Consider the following 25,464-nt stretch of genomic DNA (forward strand, 5'->3'; position numbering starts at 1 on the left):
ACTTTTAATAACTTTTATAGTAAATGAATACTTATGTTGAAAGATAATGTTTTTTTTGATTTTTTGACTTATTTTTAGAATATGTGTACCTTAGTTATAGTTTGTTTCCATAAAAATTAGTTTTTAATTATAAAATGTTTCAAATATTTGTTAAAGGTATATCATAATGTTTACGCTGAGCATTGTTACAATTTCTCTCCAAAGTGACATTCCTTATTTATAATTCCAGGAATCCTAAATTTCCAGTAATCTTAACACAGATATTGAAATAGTTTTAACTTGAAAAAAGTAAAGTGTGGTTGTCAATACTTTCCCACAAAGAAATCTATTTCTATATCCTGATTTTTTGTTCACCACATATGCCAAGCATTTTTATGTGCTACAGCTTCTTTATACACCCTCTTCTATGAATTTCCCTTTATATCCTCCCTAAGATTTGAGTAGGAAGATAATAACAGGCATCACAGTAGCTTCAAAAATGGAGTGGCTGTAATGTATCAGATTTTGCTGTTAGTGCTTTATCTACTTTAATTCTTATAATCTTCATCATAAAACCATGTGATTATTACTATAATTCTCATATTAGTGTTGAGGAAATTGCAAGATAAGAGATTAAGAAACTTATATAAATGGTAGGGCTAGCGGCAAATCTTAAGCCATATATAGAAAGCAAAAGCAAAGCCTTAATGATAGATTAATACATTTGATTATATTTATTAAACTTTTGCATTAATAATAATGTTAGAAGTCATATGTAAATTTAATTTCTGGTCTTGAAAGTATATCCAGTATCTGAGTAAACTTCCTAACATATAAATTATGGAATCTGAGTGAAATATGTAATTCAAATTCTTGAAGGTATCAGAAAAAAAATCAAGGCAGCCAGCAATTAAGCAAAAAGATAGCAAAGGGAAAATTCTTAAGATAAACTCAAGAGTTACTTCTGCTATCTCCAGGTAGTTGTATCACAGGGCTAAATAGGTAAAGCAGAATCTGGGAACTAGGAATGATTATAGTGTCTAAGTTATCAAGGCAGAAATTAGATATCAGGACTACCTTGGAATCCCACACTTGAGGGATCAAGACTTGAAAGGGAGAAACTTCCTGGAAGGAAAAGTCTGGGCATCTCCTTGTTTCATATATGTTTCAGGATCCATTGTATTGTTGAGATTATTTTAAATCTCAGTCATGTGCAAAAATTGCTTATTCCTATCAGCCTTATTTGATAATCTGATCACCTGTTCAACAAACTAATTCATTTGTGTTATTCCAACAGATTGAAACAGAAGACAAGGCAAAAATAATAATGCAAATGTAAATTATTAAACCAGTCATTCTTTCTCTTAGTCAGACTCTGATCCATGAGAATATCTATGCACAAAGGAGCCTATTATGTGAGGAAGGCATAAAGGGAGTCAGTGTGATAGGTACTCAATAAACCCTGGCACCCTAAAAGATGGGTGTGCTGTGATTTTATAAGGAGAGAAGGAAGAGGGGTATGGAATGTGATGGGAACAAGGATGGGGAAGCTTTGCATTCCCAGGTTTGAGGAGGTGCTGGACAGTCTAAGCATCATGAGTTACAATGGTTTGATATTCTCAGCAGGGAATGTTTCCGCAGGACAGCTCTCAGCAGATTTTGTTTCTGATGTCACTAACAATCTCAAAAAAAAAAAAAAAAAAAAAAACAGGGGATTTTATTAAGAATGGAATGTGATTTTTTCCAGTTCCCAGGAATTTACTTGGAGCAAATTACTGGTAAATCATAGGAGAGAGTAGGAGGCAAGAGAGAACAAAGGGCGATTTAAATTTAATTCCACTTATTCCAAATTTTTAGTCTAAGGGAGCTTTTGTTGCAAAATAGAGGATATCCGGCTATAAAAATATATAACCAATAACGCAATATTGGGGAAAGAAAATGAAAAATGTATGGATAGACCACATAGAAAAATATTAACATTTATTTCCAAAGAAAATAATTTATTACATTAAGGGGAGATGAGTTTAATGACAATATAAGTCAAAAATCAGCATGCTAGGACCAAAAGAATCTTTGTGGAACTATATGAATAATTAATTCTTAGAGTCACTCTGTGGGAATTGAGGCTTGCTGAATCAGCAAAATGAAATATCTTTTAACAGAGATACTCTTGACTGTTGCTATTTCTGTAAGAAATAACTATCTTTTCTCTTAGATAAGGAGTCTTATGTCTTCTAGCAATATATATTTGTGGCAGTCTAACAACCGGGCAATCAGATATTGAGTTTTGAACTTTGGTGGGAGGAATTCATCAGAATTTCTCTACAGATAATGAGATTATTTGAGCCAATATTAACATATTTAAATATTCATCAACTATGTAGCATTTTAAAAAATCCATATATGAAGAAATGAATTTACTGGGAAAGCAGTATAAAGAAGTTGTACATATTTTCCCATTGATTACTCACTATTGATTTTTTCTTATTGCTTGCGTTTAATAATATTATGAAAGATACTACAGTTTCTAAGCTTTAAATATTTTTCTTATGTAATTATTGGGAAGTCAAAGGACAGTAAATTCTACACTGAAATTCAAACTTATAATACTATGTTGGCTTGATACAACATTGTTAAAGTAGCAAAGTACTTTACACACTGTAGAAAAATTCTTCAAAATTAGATTAAAATATGTATGTGAATTTAGAATTTGCTTCTTCATATGGACATAAATAAAGAAATTAGTTTTATTTTATCAAGCATCTAGGTCACAATATTTGGCTCTAAACTTGTTTTGCTTGAATAAAATGATTAAATTAATAGTGAATCATTTCTACTTCTCTGCAATTGTTTCTTAATAGGTGGAGCTGATACCGAATGGCATCACAGCTTTTCCTGTTATTTTGATTTTTAAAATCTCAATGTGAAAAATTTAATTCAATTTCACTTCTTCATTGTTTTAGGTGTAACAGTACTGGAAGGGCCCATTTATGCCGTAGGAGGCCATGATGGCTGGAGCTACCTGAATACAGTAGAGAGGTGGGATCCCCAGAGTCAGCAGTGGACCTTTGTAGCCAGTATGTCCATTGCCCGGAGCACTGTTGGTGTAGCAGCGCTGAATGGCAAGTGAGTAGATTTTCTTTTTTTATTTTGAAAAATAGCTGAATGTATATTCATGTTGAAATAACTATTAGTAAGCTACTTTGCTCAAATCCTTTAAAATCATTATTTTTGATATTTAAAACAATATATATCTTCAAGTATAATTGCCCAATCAAGATTTCATGATTTTCTGATTGTCTCTCTATATGACAGAAACCAAAACTTCCCTACATTCTTTACTACTAAAGAAGTATCAGTTTTATTTCATGAGACTTATATGCACTAAGGATCAATATATCTTTACTCTTTTTGATAAATTAGTCTGCAGACTCTTCAAAAATTACTACAAGTTTGTTGCTCAAGTTTTTTGTTTTGTTTTGTTTTTATGATTATATTAGTCTCTCCATTTGCCTCTGTATACATTCCTATTACACTAATCAGGAATTCTCAACCTCAACAATGTTGAAATTTTGAGCCAGTTAATATTTGTTGGACTTAGGACTCTCTTTGTGTTGTATAGAAGCAGCATCAAGGGTTAAGCAGCATCAAGGGTTTGTAACCACTAGAGGCTAACTCTACATATGCGCACTCCAGTGTGATAGTCAAAATATTCTCTAGACATTGCCTAATATCCTCCAGAAAGGGAAAAATACGCCTTGTACTCATGTTCATGAGAAACCCTTCTCTCAACCATATTAACACCTTGAGCCCTGAATATATTGTAAAATCTTTCAATCTGATATTCAAAGCTCCCTTTCCCCTATAGTCCATTTGCTAAATCAGCTAGAGCAGTCCTTTTACAAATGCAAGTAATGCATCAGTCCTCTTCCAGGATTTCTGTATGCAATTAGAATATAATGCATAACTTTACCTTCAGGAACCCACTGGATCTTGTCCCTGCCTATTCCAATCAGTCACATTGCCCTTTTATCTCTGTCTGAAATATGCAATCTCTATCACAACTCAGTCCCTTTAAATTTGCTCTTTGTCAGAAACTGTTTCTGTTTATCCTCATGTGCCTGACCCATATCATTATTGAGTTCATCTCTAAATATGGCCACATAGATTTTTTTATTATTAACCCTATTAAAAATATTCCATGAACATCATCCTAAATTATTTACTTACTGTTTTTGAAATTATACACTTCCTTGAAATTAGTTACATATTAATGTTTTCTATCTTTTTTTAACTAACATATACATTCAATAAATGTTGAGATTTTGTCTGCATTATTTATTGCTATATCCCTGGGTATAATACATATTCCCTATACCTACTGAGTAGATTTTGATGTTCTATTTTTAATAACCTATTTTCTCCTAAATAGGCATATGTATATTTTTAGTTATTATTGCACATTATTTTAAAATAATCTTAAAATTATTTTCAATTTAATTAAAATCTCTATAAATTCATATGCTAGAGGTTATACAGTTATCCACTCTGAAAAAAAAATGCCTTTAAATGTAAATAATTAGTCTCTAAATGTTTAAATTTAAAGATGCTAATAAATATTATATATAAATTATCTAAAATATATGTGACATTTACATATGCATATATAATATTTACATATGCATATATATAATATTTCCCCAAGTTTGATACATAAACAAAGCCACAATGAACATCGTGATATGTAAACTTTTTGGCAAATTACTGATTGCTTCCTTGCAAGGAATTTCTACAAAGTAATTTGTAGGAGAATTGGGACTGAATTATTTTCATGGATAAAATAATTTAATCCTTTTCATAGTAGTATTTATCAAAAACTTTCTCAATGACATTGTCTTGCATTGCTTTTTTCAATTATTTTGATACATTGTCTTATCATTTCTTACTACCTCAACAATTTGTTTCAAAAAACATTTTATTTTGGTGCAAATTTTTTACTAGTAGTGAGATTAAAGTTGAGTAGGTATTTGCCACTATTTCTATTGTTACGTAATATACAGCAATATTTTCTACTTTTATCAACATTAACATATTGTATCCATAATTCTTTTAATTGACTCACAAATTCCATTTTTATGATTTTTATCAATCTAGTTTTATTTATATTTCCCCCAGCTTAGGCATCTTCAGATTTTATTCAGAATTATTTTAGGCTTAAAATTGCACTCTTAGTGTCATATACACTTTCCAAAATTCCTTTAGGATTTTGCCTGAAAATAAATATTTACAGCTTAATGAGAGGAAAAATGATAGACTGTTACACTTAAAATATTTCCATCTGAGAATATGAACATACATTTATCTCTTAAAATTCATCTCAATGTATTTTATTAGTCGGACATATATTTAGTGATTTCTTTCTAAGGATGTTCAGATTTATTATGTATTTGCACATTTTATATATATATATTTCAATAATTACAAATATATATATATATTATTACACATGCATGCATATATTAATAATTATGCATTTATAGTACTCCAGAGAAGACTGTATTTTTATAATAATCATTTTACTAAATTGATGTATTGATGTTAGTTTTCCTATGTTTTAATCCTATTTTAAGAAAATGTTATTATTTCATTTTATCTTCAAATAAAATGTCTCTCAAATCAAAATAGTACAGCTATCATTTAGATGCCATTACCCCGCTCTTTAGTATGTTTTAATGGCCTCAAAATTCTGTGGTTTCATGACTATTAGTGTCTAGTTGCTTTTCTTGTTTTACTCAGGCAGAAACATAATAAGTAGCAAGTGACCTTTCACTTCAGACTCAAAGTAGAAAATTGTTTCAACATCACCCTCTGACAGTTGTTTACTTTAATCTCACCTCTCCTGATGTGACTTTTTCTCTTGTTTTATTTCCACATCTCACCAAAGTGTCATTCTAGCCTGACTGTTGCTTCCCTGTGTATTATAATTTCCTCAAGACTAATGAAAGTCAGTGAATAGCCCTCTTGAGTTTAAGTTACTCATGATACTATTTAATGTGGAAAAATAGACATTATGTTATGGTTTTAAATTAATGCATGTATATTGATGGCTTTGAGAGCGAAATCATTTCAATTTCATGAAACATTTTGACAATAAGACAGATTAAACTAACTGGTAGTTATGTTATCTTAAACCAGCATAGCCACAGGAAGCTTCCTCGGAGGATAAAAGGATTGCAAGAAAACAGAGAATAGACATTATGGTGCAGTGATTGCCATATAAAATCCCCAAATAATACCTATACCAGTGATTATGTTTCCTTCTTCCTTGTTTTCTACCTTATCTAGGTTCTTTCAAACTTTATAGCTAAAAGGTTTTTCCTCTTTTATTTCCTGAGTAACTTACAAAAGCAGACATATTCATATGGCTTGAGCACATCCATAATTTTAGTAAATGCTTGATATGAGACCTAGAGAAACTGCAACATTGACAAAAAACAGCAGTTTGGTTCATGATTCAATGTGGAAAAACTGATTCACACATTCATTCATGTTAAAAATATTCATGGGTCAATTGTAATTTCTTTGCAACCTTTGCCTCATATTGCTAAAAGTACCACAAGAGCAGGAGTCTCTGGCTCTGCTTCTGTGTTCCCATATCTGGCACACACAGCACCTGAAGCCTCAAAACTCAGTACTTGCATGGTGCCTTCCAATATCGTTTCTATTCTTATCCATCCATTGGTATTTTTCTTCTTAAAGATGGAACCCAAATTGCCTATGCTTTATATGATATGTGATTTATATTAAAATTGAATTGCTTTAGATTCAAACATTAAAATGAAAAATAAATTGTTTATTTGTTGGGTCTCACTCAGAACTACTAATGGCTCAGGAGGTTTGTAGTTTGACTTTTGGAAAAAAAAAATTCTAATCTGGCATCTGATTGATTTAGCAGATTTCCAAAAATTGAGAGAGTTTTGTAATAAGAAAGAGTAATTTGAGTCAAGTCTCTGAAGGTGAAATGCGAACAAAAGGAGGAAAAGTAAAGTTTGACTAGAACTTAATGAGAAAGAACAGCCATTAAAGATTGGATAGGAAGGCAGGATCCAGGTCATAAAGCAACTTGGCTAAGGTAACAGGACTGTAAAAGTCTCAAAGGGGGCATGGTTGCATGTCACTTCTGTGAATATCACTTTGGCTGACTGTTGAAGGAAACTATAAAATTTTTGGAATCCCATCACAAAGGTAGACTAGTTCAGATGTATTCTAATGTATTTGAAAGTATTACTTGATAAAGCATGTCTAAGAATTAAAACCTGTAGCATTAGCAGACAATTGATTTTAGCTCTCTGAGCATAACCACTGGCATACTCCTCAGTCTGGAATGCAGTGGCTTATGTGATTTAGATCTCCTCTCCTTTTCATTTTCACTCTTAGCACCTGCTTCCAGTCACATTTGTTTCAGACATACTGAATTGCTCAGATTTCCTGAACAACTCCATACTTTTCATACTCTCTTCCCTTTTCACATACTCATCTTTCTGCCTAAATGGCCATTTAATCTAGAGCAAGTCCCTAACAGAATGCTAGTTGTCTGTGTACAAGGATATACAGGTTAATGTTCATAGCTACTGAATATGAACCTGATGATCCCTAAGAATGTTATATTTCTCTCCTTCTCTCATTGCCTCAGAATGAAATCCCAACTCCATAGCATGACATATAACCCCTTCATTTTTAGTCTATTTTTTTTTCCCCACCTGCTTCATCTCTCCCCTCCTTCATCCCACTCAGCAATATGACATACCTGCCACCTTTTATTTATCACCTACTATGACCTTTCATGTGCCTTGTCTTTACACATAATACCGTCCTGGTATGTAATGCTTTCCTCATATTTTATCTTCTTAAACATTTCTACTCATCTTCCATCACTAAGATAAAAGTCATGTTTCCTTTCACGATGTGAAACTGACAGCTGTCACTGCCTATGCTGTCAGTGCATATACTTCTAGCACTAGATTCTTCTCTTCTCTTCAGATTCTCAACAACTAATTTGTCATGGTAGTAAAACAAAGGGAATTAGTCTAACCTGTGATTCAAGAGATTATGAAGTGAGATCTGAGTTGACACCGTTTTGTAAATGTCCCCAAGTTCTGTGTGTACATTGTTCATTTATTCTAACTCTAAGTTTATATTGTTTCTATCCTTTGGCTATTTTTATAATGTTAACACGTATTATAGTAATAGTTATTGTTGTTATTTATTTTTACATTCTAGTTCTCAGTCACGGAAAATTTATATTTCAAAATAAGTAGATTATAATGTTGATTGATAACATTTATTTCAAATACAAATTTTTCAACAATTTTTTAAGTATTCAAATACATCTATTGGTTTTAATAATGGGTCTGAATAGCAGTGTGAAAGTACACTATTATCTTTTACACAAATTACAATTTTCCCATTTCTTTTTTAAGGCTTATTCTTGAGGGAAAATTCAGTGTATATACTCTTTCCAATAGTTTATCCCATATTAAGAATTTATATTTCTAAAACTATATTGATTTCATTATTAATATGCATATTATATAATGTTAGAAGGACATTAAAATGAAAGAACCACTGATAATATAGCTTAGACTTTAATTTATGCCAAATATTTTACAAAAGGTACTGTCAAATATTATGTAATATTTTTAGTGAGGCATCCTATAAAGTTTTTTCTCATATAAATCTTCTTGTTACTAGGATTTATTAAAGTAGGGTTTACATTGAAGAAAATGACTGCATAGTGGTTTATAATACATGTAATTATATTAAATAAGTTAAGGATGTTGTAAATTGTGAACCTTGCAGGAACATCTTATTTTATAATATAAAATGTTAATAGGATCAGTATTTGACATTAAATGTAAGCAGTATGCTTAATCATCTTTTAAAAACACAGTTAAATATATGTTTGTTTATGTACACATTCTTTAATAATTTAAAAAAAAGAAAATATATGCATTATTGCATGAAATGTTTTATTGCAAGCACTAATCAGACAAATTAATAGCATAATTTTAATTTGTCAGTGTGACATGAATGAAGAGAGCAGCTTGAAATCAATAATTCCTTTAAAATAATAAAAATAAAGATGAAGGTGCCTTTTTTAAATATAAGCTATTCTCAGGGACTGTGCTAGGTGCTTCCTGTGAAGATATTTACCTAACAACAAATCTTTGCAAAAAATAGTTAAATTTTAATAATTTCTGAAGATTATGCCACACTTCACTTGAATTAGATCTTCAATCTAAATGAAACAGAAATAAATGTTCAGATTTCATGAAGTGTTTAGGATGATAACAATTTTTGAGTGAGTAATTATTTCACTTCTGGGTGCTTTTGCAAGCTTAATTGTCTAATACTTGTTCTTCAAAATGCTCCTATTGGTGATTTTTCAACATATTGCAAGATTGAGAACTGACAGACAACTTGTGAGTAATCAAGCAGAAAAGTATTACATCCACAAAGGGAACACTTGGGTAATCAGAAACATTTTATCACGGCAGGCATGAAGAGAAATAAGCAACTTTAAAACAATGTCTCCAGGATACAAAATTAGTTTAAGCATCATATTTTAGAGTTATTAAAGGACATAAGAGGATAAATTTATAAATCTATGACCCAAATGATTTTATATGCTAGCTAATAATGCCTTCCTGTGCATTTATGTGGAAACCGAAGAGTACAGAATTAAATCTATTTACTAATACATGAAGCGTCATCTCCTCTAATAAAGCAAAAATTCCACAACATCTAATCTTATTAAAACATGAGCAAATCACATCAGTCATCTACTCAAATTTGTCTTCTGGTCCCATGTTTTGCTCAGAATAAACATCCACAAACTCTTGTGTGAGGTCCACCTCACACCCCATGTCTTACTTTGCCACATGCCCTCTTTCTCTGCTCCAGCCACCCTGTCTTCCTTGCTGCTCTAGGAATTGTGTACTCACCTATTCAGTCTGCCTCAAATCTTTCCCCACTGGATATTCCTAACTCTCTTTCAATCACTACCAATTTCTTCAAACTTTTGTGCAAATATTACCTTTTAGCAAGACTTTTTCAGAACATATACTTAAAATTGCAATGACAACCACCACTCACAGCATTTGAGTTTTGATCTCTCTTCCATGCTTTTATCTATGTTTACTACCTGCATCACCTTCTAACGTAGTATATATAATATTTGTGTTTATGTGTAGGCTATGTCTACACCTACCCAAATAGAACAGAGCACAAGAATTTTGCTCATGGATATATTAACAACATTTTGGATAGTGTGAAGCATATTTCAGGCATTAAAAATAAGTTTTGGACAAATTGTAAATAAATAAATGCAACTCTTTATCTTACTATGATTAAGTCTTTTGATTGTGATCAAATAGACAATAATTATGTTATTAGGAATAATGCATTTCTACATTCAAATGCCATTTTTGCTACAATACTTCTTTTCCTGGATTCCAATTATACTTATCATTACCGGAATAATTATAACAAAATAAGTGAAGTTTCAGCAATTTCAATCAGTCCAACATTGTTGCACCACTTTTCCCATGTTTGTAACACATTCCTCTATATTTATTAAATAATACAGCAAGACAATGTTTGATGCAAGAAGTAATTGAAATAAACTGAAACTTTAGAAATAATATATGGAAGAACATTAAAGTTGTTGTAATTTCATCTGTAACCCTGGAATCATAGATATCCCAGGCATGTTTAATCTTTTATAGAGTACCTTTCACAAAATGTTTGTGAAGTAATGCATTTGGACATTTTAAAGATTCACATGATGGTTGAAAGCTTGTTTTTTTTTTAAACTTTTACTTTATTGTATTTTGTCATCCAGAATATAAATATTAAATCATGGTTTTCCAATTGTGTTTTCAGGTTATATTCAGTTGGAGGTCGAGATGGAAGTTCCTGTTTGAGTTCAATGGAATATTATGATCCTCATACGAATAAGTGGAACATGTGCGCTCCTATGTGTAAGAGGAGAGGGGGTGTGGGAGTGGCCACATGCGATGGTTTTCTTTATGCAGTAGGAGGGCATGATGCACCTGCTTCAAATCACTGTTCCAGGCTACTGGATTATGTAGAAAGGTAAGACCCCAGGGGCAGTGACAAGTGAAAGAAACAATGTGAATTGCATTGATGAAAGTCAAAGTCAACTCTTAGAGCTGCTTTAATAGTTCTCAATGTCTCTCTGTCTCTCTATCTCTGTCTCTCTCACACACATGTGCACACACAAGTGTGCACACGCTCACATTTTCATTCATTGATGTTTTATTTTTCCTTTCTCCTTTCTCCCTCCCTTCCCATTTCTTTTCTTCGTTTCCCTTCCCCTGACTTCCCCTTCTCCCTCCTCTTTCCTATCTCATTTCTTTCTATCACTAATATTTATCTAAAGTCCCATATTTTTCATGAGATGCTCAAATATTCACAAGATCCTTACTTTTCTCCTTAGCAAATATGTCATTTAAAATAAAATTTATGGGGCCTCCCCAGTGGTGCAGTGGGTTGAACACAGAGCTGTGAAGCTGTCCGCAGCCTCTGCAGCGTGGGTTCGATCCCGGCCGGCTGGCGAGGGTCCCACATGGCTGGTAGACCTCTCCTGTCTCGCCTGCTGCTCCTCTCAGCAGTGTATTTTGTCATTCTGCCTGTTCTGCACCCTGCTCTGCCTCTGGTGAATTCTCTCACCCTCCCGCGCATATGGTCTATACCCCAGCTCTTGTATAAAAATAAATAATCTTAAAAATAAAATAAAATAAAATTTATGTAATTTATTGCATTTATAAATATTTAGTTTTTTTTTATAAAATTGGATTTTATTTGTTCTATTCATCCCATTCTATTTGTTCTACTAGTTCCTTCAGTCTCTCAAAGTGAATTATGAACCTCCTTGTTTTATGTTACACTTTTATTAATGCATGATAGGCCTACGAGAATTATATTTTCTATAATTCCAAGGAATGGGGGTTACATCAGTCCTCTTTCAACTTTTCCTAAAAGTGGCCATTCCACAGAGACTGGCAAAGAAAAGAGCTTTAGCTTCAGGTTCGTCTGCCAACCCAGACAACTCCTGGTGTGTTTATATATATTTTTTAAGATTTATTTATTTATTTATACAAGCACTGGGTACAGTCAGAAGCACAGGAGAGTAAGAGAATTCAGTAGAGCCAAGAGCAGGGAGCAGAACAGCAGAAGGACCGAAGTACACTGCTGAGGGGAGCAGCGGGCGGCAGGAGAGGTCTGCGCGCCATGTGGGACCCTCACCCGGTGGCCGGGGATCGAACCAGCACTGCAGAGGCTGCGGGCAGCTTCACAGTCCAGCGCTCAACCGCTGAGCCACCAGGGGCAGCCCTCCTGGTGTGTTTATAGAAAGTTCTTTCTAGTGGATGTGTACCACTCAAAGCTACTACCCTGAAGCAGCAAGTATTAGAGAATTAATGTAGCATATGATGTTGTGTCCTATTACTAAGAATACATGCTAATATATGAGGCAGTGATAATAGGGAACACAGAGGTTAATTGTTGTATCAACTGTGATAGGATAAGTAATTTTACTGTAACAAATAACTTCAAATGCTTAGTGACTTTTTTATTTTATGGCATTTCTCATGCTACAGGTTCACAAAAGTTCCTTAATATTACTGCCCTAGTACCAATACCCAGAAGGGCATATAAGTTGTAATAGTACTGATGATTCCCATGCCAGAAGGGAAAAATCAGAGTATTTACTAAATTGTTCACTTGTTAAAGATTCCACCTGCAAATAAAATAATTCACTTTTATTTAAACTTTGATGGCAAAACAGTCACAGAAAACTTGTGGTACATAGAAGGGCAGTATCCTAACTTGAACCACAGAGATGAATGAGACATATTTGAGGTATCATACTGATAATCATAATCTTCCTCCTAATGTTAAGAAACTGAGTGCTTCATACTCATGCTTTTAAGTGGTATATTCAGTGGGAGAAAGATGCTCTAAAGGTAAGTATTTTTATCGAGAATAAGACCACCGGAAAAAGAGTAGTCTCCTTAGTGAACAGACTCTCTCTCTCTCTCTCTCTCTCTCTCTCTATATATATATATATATATATATATACACACACATATATATCTCAAAAGAGTGTTTTTTATATATATATAAACCTTTTATGTGGTTTATGTAAAATACAGAAATGTTTAATGATACTGCTACTCTGTAAAATGGACTATAGATTTATAGTTACATAAGTATAAAGCAGGGTATTATACTCACTGCTTCCACATTTTCTTATCCAATGGAATTAAAATTAAATTGTTACTTTGAGGACAGTGGTCAGTGTCCAAAGAAATAAAGATACACTTTTATACATGCAAACATGCAATTATTTATCTTAAAAATACTACTAATAGACTGAGTGAACCTTCACCTTTCCTTTGCTAATTATTTTTTGAGGGAAAATTACAGCCAAAAAATGAATATGATGAGGATGTAACTTTTACCATGACTATCTTATATGTAAACACTACTAATGAAATGATATTTCAAACACATATTCTCTTCTAACATTACTATATCAGCTATTGAAATGTTTGTGAACAGACATAAATAACCCAGTCTAGGAATACATTTATGATGCAAAATTAGATTTAAATAAACATAGCTATTTTAGATATGAGTGTTGTTGGTATTAGCAGCTTAAGGAATGCAGAAGCACACAGCATAATCATGATTCTTATCCAAGTTCACCCAACATGTCAGATTAATAGCATTTTTACACTTTTTATTACACATATTATCTATTGATGTTTTTACATGTAAATCATCAATAACGATAAATAATTGTACTTCTATAGATGTTTTTGCATGTAATAAATGGTTTTTATAGTATATAATCAGAGGTAAACAAATTCTTGGGAATAGCAAGATGTAGTATACAATGTGATGTGTCAAAGATACATAGATAGATGACACATAAAACAAATTTTGTTAGATGACAATGACTTCTCATGGAAATGCAATTACATACTAAAGCAGAGTTACATAATATTTATCAAAGTTATAAATGGTCAGGCTATTTTAAACATAAAGAACATTGACACCTCAAATCAGATCAGGAAAGAAGACAGGGACTCAGTGAGAGCAGAAAGTTTGCAATAGTTATTGGAGCAGTGAAAATTAATTGTGTCACCCAGCCTCACTCTAGTGTAAGAAATTTAGTGAACAAAATCTATTCCCAAAAATGCAGTAAGTTCTGCAGAATTTAGGCTCAGAATATATAATTCATTAAATAAAGCATATTTATACAATTATATATATACATATCTATATATCCATTTATATAGTCAGTAAACATTTTCCGTTTATTTTTCACTGTGAAATATAGACTTAAAATGTATTGGAAGAAGGAGACAAGGAAATAATTAATTATAACTTTAAGATCACAGACAAAACTATTCTAGGCAATGCATTATAAAAATATGTTCAAAGGCTTCAGTATGGCTACTGAGTAAAGACAGATCAGGACTGCTTTTCCTCTCAAACTGCATCCCAGTAATGCGTCTTGGTAATAGAGGGATGTCAATTAATACAAATCTCCTAAATTAACCTTTAATAGTAACCACTTTTGCCTCCTTCATTTTTTTTATAGAAGCCAGAGGGATCTTTTCATAATGCCTATCTGTCCTGAAGCACAATGGAGTTTTTCTTTTAACCAATTATTAATGTATCAATGAATTAACTGCTTTATACATCATTTTTTTCCCACTAAACAAGGTTATATATGATAGCAACCAATGTTATGTTCTCTAAACCTATATTCTTCCATTTGGTACAAATCCTGGCCCACCTTAAGCACTCAACAAGATATTATTGAATCAGTCAGACACAAAGAAAAACAGGTCTAAAATTTCTCACAAGGAAAAATATTTTGAGATACACTATTTATTGGTAGTATATAGATATATAAGTAGGTAGATATAGGCAGGCAGCCAGTTAGACAGACAGACAGACAGACTGATAGATGAAAGCATAAATATACAGATGGATGGATGAATGAATGGATGGATAGATGAATGGATGGATAGATGACTTACAGAGAAATGGATTGATTTTTCGATGAAATTATTGAAAGATATATAGTGCCATTCTCATTTGCTATTTCTGTTTACTGTATTTTCTATTTCTGTTACGTGTTCCTATTTACCTATATTTTGTTATTTTTTAGTGTTTTTTTTAAAGATGAATTTCTTTATACAAGAACTGGGGTACAGGCCAGAGGTGTGGGATGGTGAAAGAATTCACCAGAGACAGAGCAGGGAGCAGAACAGGCATACGGGCCAAAGACACTGCTGAGGGGAGCAACGAGTGAGGCAGGAGAGGTCTGCTGCACCATGTGGTTATCTCCCTGGCCTGCTGAGACGCGAACCTTCACTGCAGAGGCTGCGGACAGCTTCATAGTGTGGTGCTCAACTCACTGTTCCACTGGGGAGGCCCTATTTACCAATATTTTAGATATATATTCAATACACTGAAAATTTTGATGTGGTTTAAATATTAAGGAACTGTTCATATATTAGTTGAAAATTATATCCTTATGTCATATATTTCAAATACTACTGACAACCGAATGTCACTGTTTTTTACATAAAAGTACAATGGAGTCAATGAAATAAATATAATGTGCACAATGGATTACATGTAATAAATATAAAATTATCCTAAATATAAAATTGTGTTCAAATTAAGATTGGTATTTTGTATTCTTTCATTTCTATTGATTTCTCATTTTATCTTTTTCAGTTTACATATACACCAAGAATAGTAAAATATTTAAACAGTGAAGAGGAGTGATGGAGAAACACTTTAATTTAAATGATGGATGCTCATCCTAGAACTATGTAGCATATTAACTCATATTTTGACATGTGCAACATCCTAAGCTTTTTGCAAAACAGAAATTACTTGAATTGTTTAAAGTTAACACGTTAGTTAGACCTTTCACATTTTTTAGTATTTCTTTCTTTTCTTTAAGATCTTACTTTTGGAGTTATCCGAATGAATGTAGCATGAAAAGACTAACTAGGGGGTTGCTGGTATTTTTTCTTATAGTTATGCATTGTACATCTTTGTTATTGATATCAAATTATATTCAACTTTCTAGTAAACATATATACAAAATATTCTATGACAGCCCACCTATATAGGGGTCCTGCTTTTTAAATAGATGTAAAAATAATTAACTGACAACACAGTTATGTTAATTTATATGAGATTAGATTTTGCCTCAGTGACTTATATGGCAAATGGACATCTTTGAAAAGGTCAGTTGGCACAGGAAGTGATGAAATGATCTGTTGTCTATGGGTATTCTGGCTAGAATGCTGGCATAATCATGGTAATTTGGCAGCATTATTTGAAGGAAGAGGAAAGGTAAATATCCATGCATTATTGAGTATAAGATGGTCTACATAGAAGGAATTATGTCACTTCCATTTTCAATTTGAGCATACTTAAAAATATTCAGTATAGCCTTCTCTTAGTAGAGAAAGTGATTACATAATCTGTTCTTAGTTTAAAATTGTTAAAATATTATTCATTTGCCTTTTCATATATTTTATATTTTATTTTATTTTCAAGGACTTTTACAATATTTATTTATTTATTTTTAACTGAGGTAATATTGGGCTGCCCCCATCAGATATTACTACCATAATCCAGCCACCACCAACTCACCCATATTCCACCACCACAGACCTTTGTTCTTTGTCCCCTCTTTGTTCTTACCCCTGCCCCATTCCCTCTACCACTTGGTGCTTCAATTCTGTAGTCAGCTATCAAGGGTTAGTTTTTATTTTATTTTTTTTAAATAATAAATTTTATTTTTATATTCCCCCATACCTTTATTGGACAATTAGTTTAGTTACTTTATATTCCTCATACTAGTGATCCCATCTAGTATTTGTAAAATATATTTGTTTTAAAAATGAGTTTTAACTAAAATTTAGGACTCCTGCATATGCTCCCTATTCAGTTGATTGACAATAATCAACCGAATGTTTAAGCAATTTTTAAAGCTTCACTGAGAAAACTATATACAAGAGGCGTTAAAAAATATTCTCCTTTTACTATGGAAAATATTTACTTACATTTCTGACTACTTCATGGAAAGATTATGACATTAATTTTTATTAAATAACTGTTCTTCTAAGTAAAAGGTAGGTATATTTTTAAAATTACTTATGGTTTAGAAACCAGATATTGTGGCTACTAGTTCTAAAACTGATGTACTTCTAGAAAAAGTTTAATTTCTTTAGCATGGCATATTTTGAAAGCGTATCATTTGTTTAACTAAACTTGAGTGTGATTAGACCATGTGATATTCCACTATCCTTACCTTTTAGATATGATCCCAAAACAGACACATGGACTATGGTGGCTCCATTAAGTATGCCAAGAGATGCTGTTGGAGTCTGTCTCCTTGGTGACAGATTATATGCTGTTGGTGGCTATGATGGGCAGACATACCTCAACACTATGGAATCCTATGATCCACAAACTAATGAATGGACACAGGTGAGACTGGCAACAGCATAGCTTATTAAATTTACTACATTTAGGAGATTTATTTACTTCCTTTGGAAAAGAGGTATGTGTGTGTGTGTACGTGTGTGTGTGGTATACTCTATCTAGAGTATGTGTATATATACATACTCTATCTAAATTTACAACTGTTTCATTTAATCTATTAACTGTTCATTTTGTAAGGAGTCCATTAAATCACTTGTTTTGTGTACTTTTCTGTTGTATTCTTATTTTAATAAAATTATATTGTTATATTAAAAAGTGATATCCATGCCTCAATGGGATTTTCACTTTATTATAAATCAGATCAAAGGACAAGAATGGAATCTTAATTAATTGAGCCAAAAAAAAGTTGAATATGTTGTTTCACAAAACTGTAATTTTAGAATTTGGTTTTAGCAACAGCCGGAATAAGAAAATGAAAGGCTACCTTCTGCTATCCATTTTACTTGACTGTGTTTATTAGGTCCATTGTTACCCATCATGGAAAGAATTTTCCGTAAGTTGGTGCTGTGGAAACTCCATAATAGCAATCTTCACAGCCATAAATAGAGAACAAAAGAATTATGTTCAATTAAAAAAAATCAAAGGACTCTAATGAACTCTCATATAAAAACTATTCACTTCTGAACAGCTTTGGCTAGGAAGATGGAATATAATCATTGGCTGATCTGCAGTTAGGTATTACTCCTTGAAAACACATTGAAGTTAGAGATGCAGAGTCATGTTAAAATAAAGCAGCTCCCATCCTGGTCTCATTCTAAAGCATACGTGTTGGTGTTTGTGAATGCTGGGGAAAGATGAAGACAGGTCAACTCAATTATAGTGCAAAATACCTTATGCTATATAGCTACTATATTCCCGCTTATAATGAAAGGACATGATATATTTTCAGACTTGTGCCAATAATTCAATTTCTTCTTACTTCTCATTTCAAAATCCCTCCATATGTCTATTATTTTCCTTCTTTATCAGAAGACTTAAACCAAGAGACTTAAAAGTAAATAAATACATAAATAAATAGTTCCCATCAATGCATGCAGTGAACTTGTAAAATCTTGTTTAGATGAAGTAGAATAATAAACTCATCTCTTTATATTCCTCTATGGGTGCAAGGCTCTATTTTCACAAAATTTTCCTCTGAACAACTTGAACACTGATGTAAATTTCTTTTACAGATATTTGTCTTTTAAAGTACATAAAGTTTTGATCATGCCTTTTTTTTTTTTTTTTTTGTTATGTGTTCAGACACAATATTTAGGTGACTCTTTAAAGCACAAATACAAGACCAATTTCCTACTGGCCAGGCTTAGGTAACTATATTATGAGTATAACTCCTCCTTAAGGAAAAGCCCTTTGAGTCCAATGAAAATAAATGAAGTTGGCTAATGAGACATAATGAACAATGGAGGAAAGAAGGTGAAATATTTGAAGGACTAACTCGTGTGATATTCTGCAATGATTATGAGGCTAGCATCCCTTATCCAAGAAGCAACAAATATAAAAGCAGCTATTAATTACTGCTTTTCCTTATTGCACTAAAAATTTAGAGGATATTATAACTCCTTACTTTTCTGAGTCCCTAGTGTTTCCAAAGGCTATACTATGTAGATCAATTGTTGAATTGCTGTGGAAATGTACCTGTCCAATAGTATATATTTTAAACGTGCCACTTATACAAATGAACATTAAGTAAAGAAAGTTTATGGACATATAAATGATGCAATAAACTAACTTCATTACATATTTATAATAATGAGCCATTATGTTTATCATTCCTCTAAAATTGAAATCAAAATAATGTATGTAGTAATAATAGGTAAAAGCCTCCTAAAGACCATTTTTTCCTCATCCTCATTTTATTATACCCTTTGGATCATGTAGTAGCTTATAAAAAGCAAAGTGGCATTTAAAATATTTTATATTTTAACAACTTTTTCTTATTATAATAATATTAATTTTAAAAGCCTTAAGTTACTTGAAGATTTTGTGTCCATAAGTTTTCCATAGTCTTTACACTTTTATTACTTTTTAGGGATCATTCTCAGGTCCACAATGAAATCCCTTTGTACACTTCCATGATTTCAGGCCACAGAAAAAAAAAATATTCATATTTGCTGGATAAAACCTGTCACTTTCCCTCCACTTACCCTGTCAGTGGAAATAATAAATTAGTTATCCTGTTTATTACTGGTACTTCCGAAAGGCTAAATATTAGAACAAGCAAACCATATTAAATAACCAAAAATTATATTTGGAAAAATCTCCAAGTTAGTTGGAATTGTAAATAAAGGGACTAAATTATTGATTGGTTGCCAGGCTAATGCCTTCCATGCTTTATTTTACAGAGGACACGTTTGCTTATATGCATGTACGAATGTGTGTTTTAAATAAACCTGCCTGTCATCTAACAATGGATTTACTTTTTGCATTTGATTGGGGGGGAAACAATATATTTGCTTCAAAATATAAAAAAAAAAAAGAACTTTATTCCATTTTCCCTGCCTGGGCAAAATTACTCTTTAACATGTTCATTGCCATGATGGATCCACCAGCAACACAAAAAATCAGTTAATGTCCCATTTAGGGTCATGTTTCAAAGACTAGCTTAGTTGCTGGTATGGGATAAGAGATATGGAAGTTTATTAAATAAATTGAGAGCTGTTGGAAACTATTTTACTCTATTGTGTGTGGGTTTAATTAATTAGACACATTTGATATATTGGAAATTGAGACTCGGCTCCAGGAAGACCTGGTGAGATATATACATTCTCAGTGGCCTTTACCTAATTAATTCTATGTCCAATCATTTTAGGTTCTATTCTAAAGAAGGAGTGAGAGCAGGATAGATAGATAGATAGATAGATAGATAGATAGATAGATAGATAGATTTGCACTAAGGAGGGAAACTGAAAACTTTCTTATTTAGAGTGTATTTATATGTAATATAGTAAAATAATACTATAGCATTATGAATTCTGTGATAAGGGGGGTTCTCTACACTATAATAGAACTTAAGTATCGTGGGGGGAGAAATCTTACTTCAGGAAATAATATGTATAATGAGGTCTGATAATTGAGTAATAGTTAACCAGATGAAAATATGGGAAATGGTTTGGTTTCAGTAACAAAATTTATGAAAAGCTTCAGAAAGAACACCTGGCATATTTCATTGGACAAGAAATAAAGTGATAGACAATGAGTTTGGAGAGATAAACAGGATGTATCTTATGTAGAACCAGAAATCATTTTCTAAGAACCAGAAATCATTATCTAGAACCTAGACCTTATTATAAAACTGGAGAGAAGTTAATAAAGGATATTTTTGTATCTCCAACTCATGTCTAATTAAAATCTAAACTATAGGGCCTGCCCTGGTGGCATAGCAGTTGAGCACTGGGCTGCAAAGCTGCCCGCAGCCTCTGCAGCGCTGGTTTAATCCCCGGCCGCGGGCAAGGGTCCCACATGGCATGGCAGACCTCTCTGCGCCTGCTGGTCCCCTCAGCAGTGTATACCTCTGCCTGCTCTGTTCTGTGCTCTGGCTCTGGTGAATTCTCTCACCCTCTCTTGCTTCTGACTGTGCTTTTATAAATAAATAAATAAACCTTAAAAAAAAAAAAAACTAAACTATAGACCACAGGGATCAGCAAATAACCCTTGAGAAAAAATGATACTTTTAATGCTACTTATATCTTTGGTCATTTTCCTTTTTCTTCTTAGGAAAATTAGTCATTTTCCTTTTTTCTTTTTTATAATCAAATTTTATTGATTTACCAGTTGTTTAGAAAACTATATAAGTCTGGGCCTCCCTGGTGGCACAATGGATTAAGCACAGCACTGTGAAGCGATCCTCAACCTCTGCAGTTCAATCCCCACCCAGGGAGCTACCCACATGGCGCAGCAGACCTCTCCTGCCTCGCCCACTGCTCAGCAGTGTATTTCAGACAGTCTGCTTGTTCTGTTTGTCACTCTGTCTCTGGTGAATCCTCTCACCCCCCCATACCTCTGGCCTATACCCCAGTTCTTGTATTCATAAATAAATCTTTTAAAAAACCTATATAATTTGGGGAGAACAGCATCCACTTCAACATGTGTACGTGCTTTCATGAAGAATTTTAGCAGAGAAAGTAGATAATAAAAACAGTTTTAAAATAATTTCACTTGATAGGGTGTGAAAACGAGTTAAGAGAAGGCAAGATTGAATTCAGAGAAACCCATTAGGAGGACATTTTACTAATGCACTGAGGTAAAATTGTGCCCTGCACTAGGTTGAAGACAGGAGGAAAGAGCTTAATTAAGGTCGTTAAAAAAATCTTAGAGACTCTAGTCCTTCCTTTCCCCGCTCCCCCTCTGGGCTCAGACTGCTGGCCAGAAGGGGCCTGGCATGGGCAAACTTCCCAGCTCACCTCTGGCTCCTCCAGGAGTCTTCTGCCGGTTACAAGCAGTCTTTATTGAAGAAAGATCCCTGTTCTAAAAAGGCGATGCGGCTATGCATTCCCCTGTGTGCCTGGTTGGGGTGCAATTGTATAGGGAATATAACCAAAATGAAAATGCATACATTGTGCAAAGATGAAAAAAGATGTAAGAATTATATAAAATAAAATATTTAATATGGAATATAACCAAAATGAAAATGCATACATTGTGCAAAGATGAAAAAAGATGTAAGAATAATATAAAATAAAATATTTAAATAAAAATATAATAGAATAAATGTCAAAAATAATAAAAATGGGTTATTAAATAATACTTTACTTTGAAAAAAATCTTAGAGACTTGATGATTCTTCAGATGTAAGTTGTGTTAGGAAAAACTAAGGGTCATTCTTGTGCTTTTAAGTTTCTGGTTTTAACAACTATGTAAGTGGTATCCTTCAATTACATTTAAAAAAAAAAAACAGGAGCAATAGCACAATTTTGGCAAATAATGCCGACATTGATTTTTGTAAACACGTATGCCCATGTATAGAGATGTAGATCTATATATATATTTGTCTAGAAACTACGCAGAGTATTTCTCCCTACTGAATGAACATCAGATATTATATCTGGGAAACTTTTAAAAAATATATTTACACACAACTTATTCCATTTCTATCAAAAAAATTGCAAATTATAAGTTTCTTGGATGACTCTCAAGTGAGACAGTAGTTGAAAATCCTTGGAAACTAAAATGTGAAAGTGCATGCATTTAGGAGTGGGGTACATTTCAGTTTGTATACATTGAAGTTATGGGATTTACATGTTGTATCTCGACACTTCATTCTCATCCCTGTTATGTGGAGATACATACAAATGTGGAGATTAAGAAGGTAAACGGGGTGTTACATGAAAATCATCTTTAACACACAATAGGCTACACATATTGTCACATGACCCTTTCCTTTTCTCATTTTAAGCAATAACCATTTGAGCTAGACCAGATTGATTTTATTAAATAAGCTTTTCAAAAATAATATATTAAATAAAAGAAATACAAATACATCATATGAGGTTTTTTTGTTTTGTTTTGTTTACCACAAAGCGATGGTCAGTAGCAATAAGTACATTTAAAAGAACTAGCACAAAATGGTGGCAATTTTCACATTTAGAGAGGAGACCATGTCATTTTCTCAATGAGATAATATATGTGATATGAGGTTTGTTGCTCTTACTTTATTCCTTACATTTTATTCACCTTTTCAGTTTAAAATAGCCCCCTGTAATTCTAGTCTACCCTGATATTTTTATGTGTATAACTTATTCTTAGAAAACTGTAGTAAGTCATGGATATCAAAAAGCTCAAATTATTAAAATCTTGACTTACCTCCATGGAATAAATTTTCATTACAAACTCTCTAAAAATTATTGTTTTAATATATTTTCAGCCAATTTCATATTTAGGATTATTAAATCTCAGTTCTCATTTCACTGTCATAAGGTGGACTTTTTAATAAGTCCTACTGCAATAGTAATTATGGCCTATTTATGACAAAACATCGAGTTACTTCATTGTTTGTATCTGTTTAGAATGAATGAATAACACATTGGTTCAGTATAATATCTGGGGAAATATATTCAAAATGATTTCAATAAGTGCAATAACTATTCCATGCTGCTATCACTATGAAATATCAGCACAAATGTGTCCCTGAAAACTTAACAATAAATCTTTGCTGGAACTTAACTATAGCAGCTTTATTTCAATATCTAGCACTAAATAGTTTATTACTTTTATTAAAAATTCCCTAAATTCAGTTTTCACTTTGTCAATATACACATCATTGCTTGTTTTTAAATGGCATTTTCATTGTTTGCATTTTTATTATACTACTTCTGATTAAAATCTAAAACTACAAGTGTATTTATCTATGATTTTCACACAGTGTTGTAGGTTGAAATTTGTGTATTTTTTTCTATAGTAGTATTTTTTTTCCTCAAATTTTGTTTCATCTTTCAACAGATGGCTTCCTTAAACATTGGGAGAGCAGGTGCCTGTGTGGTAGTCATCAAACAACCTTGACTTCTTTTTATTTGGAGAGATTTTATTTGGAGTGGTTATTTTTATATCAGAAGGGCAAGAATAAGAACTTCCTGAGATGAAAACTCTTCAAGAACAAGGATTTCTGCAGATTTACCTACTAATGTCAAATGCGGTAGAAGAACAAACAGAATTATAGGAATCAAGAAAAAGTCCAACTGCTATGGGAACAATATCTGGCCATGTGTTAGTTACTTCAGGAATGGTTATTGGTAATTTGTTTTGTATTTTTAGCATACAACAGAGTTACCAAAGGCTTGCTTTTCTGTAGCAATTAAAAGGAGGGAGTGATATTTGTGATATGGATAATTTCATGACTACAATTTGTTCACTTGTTTTATAATCTGTGGCAATGTTCAAGAGTTTGCCAAGAAAAAAAGGCCTGATACTTCATCTGACAGACTGATTGGTTTACTATTTTGCTAATCAGAGGTGGCCATTTGAGGAGGCAGAAGGATGTTTTATTAAAACAAATATGCTTCTTCCCCATTTTCCTAAACTACAAGGACAATTAGAGAAACAGATTCATGCGTGTCTCTTACATTCAGAAAACAAACTGTCCTGCTAATGGAAGCTGCATATATCATCAGAGAAGATGGTTGGATTTTATTGCAACTGAATTAGCAATCCCAAACTGGCAAACACAAAGGATTGTTTTCATTAGCCTTGCCACATTGCTTGCTTTTTGAACACACTGAGCCAAACATTAAGTACAATTATGGGCTTTTGCCTTATGTTGAGTTCAGTGTAAGCATGGAAGCTAGTTATTCTGAATGTCATATATGTATATATATAGATATCCAGTGCATGTTGAAGTCCTTTAGAATTTTGTTCATTAAAAAAAAAAAAACTTAGAATTTTGAAAGAGAAGTATATGATCCCTTCAGTTGGAATATTAATGATCATTGTGAGAAGGATGGCAGATTTCAGATTCTCATTTCTCACTTTTCAAACTTGTTACATTGATATGCACATTATTTTATGCCAAATATTTGTAACTGTTTAAAGCATAATGTGGAAACATTATACAATCCCCTTAATAGATAAATGTAGATTTTAAATACAATTAATAAATGATAGAAAATTTGCTTTTATCCGTGTCTTTCTTTAATAAATTTTAAATCTGATTAAAAATTGACAAGATTTACCAAAGAAATAGGCAATTTTTCTTGCTTGACTTTTTAGAATTCAAGAGGTTTTTATCTCTATGCAAACATATGTTTGTTTCCTCCTAAACACTATGTTGACAAAATGCAGTCTACAATTGCTATTTTCTTTCCTATTTATTCACTTGAGACAGCTAGCATTACTTCGGAAGTAGCATACATTACATAATGA

General features: G+C 32.4%; 1 protein-coding gene across 1 annotated transcript in view; it reads left to right on the forward strand.

The window, feature by feature from the left end:
* The window catches only part of KLHL1 (kelch like family member 1), a 252,037-nt gene extending 226,822 nt beyond the window's left edge, over positions 1-25,215 (forward strand). The window contains exons 8-11 of the mRNA XM_037528954.2: positions 2,943-3,105; positions 10,924-11,136; positions 17,427-17,598; positions 24,049-25,215. Of these exons, the coding sequence (XP_037384851.1) occupies positions 2,943-3,105; positions 10,924-11,136; positions 17,427-17,598; positions 24,049-24,108 (608 nt within the window). The 3' untranslated portion in view covers positions 24,109-25,215. The remainder of the gene's footprint in view (positions 1-2,942; positions 3,106-10,923; positions 11,137-17,426; positions 17,599-24,048) is intronic.
* The last annotated feature ends 249 nt before the right edge of the window (positions 25,216-25,464 follow it).

The sequence above is a fragment of the Talpa occidentalis genome, unplaced genomic scaffold (genome assembly GCF_014898055.3).
Source record: "Talpa occidentalis isolate TD23 unplaced genomic scaffold, MPIMG_talOcc4v2.1 talOcc4.5, whole genome shotgun sequence".
Taxonomy (NCBI): domain Eukaryota; kingdom Metazoa; phylum Chordata; class Mammalia; order Eulipotyphla; family Talpidae; genus Talpa; species Talpa occidentalis.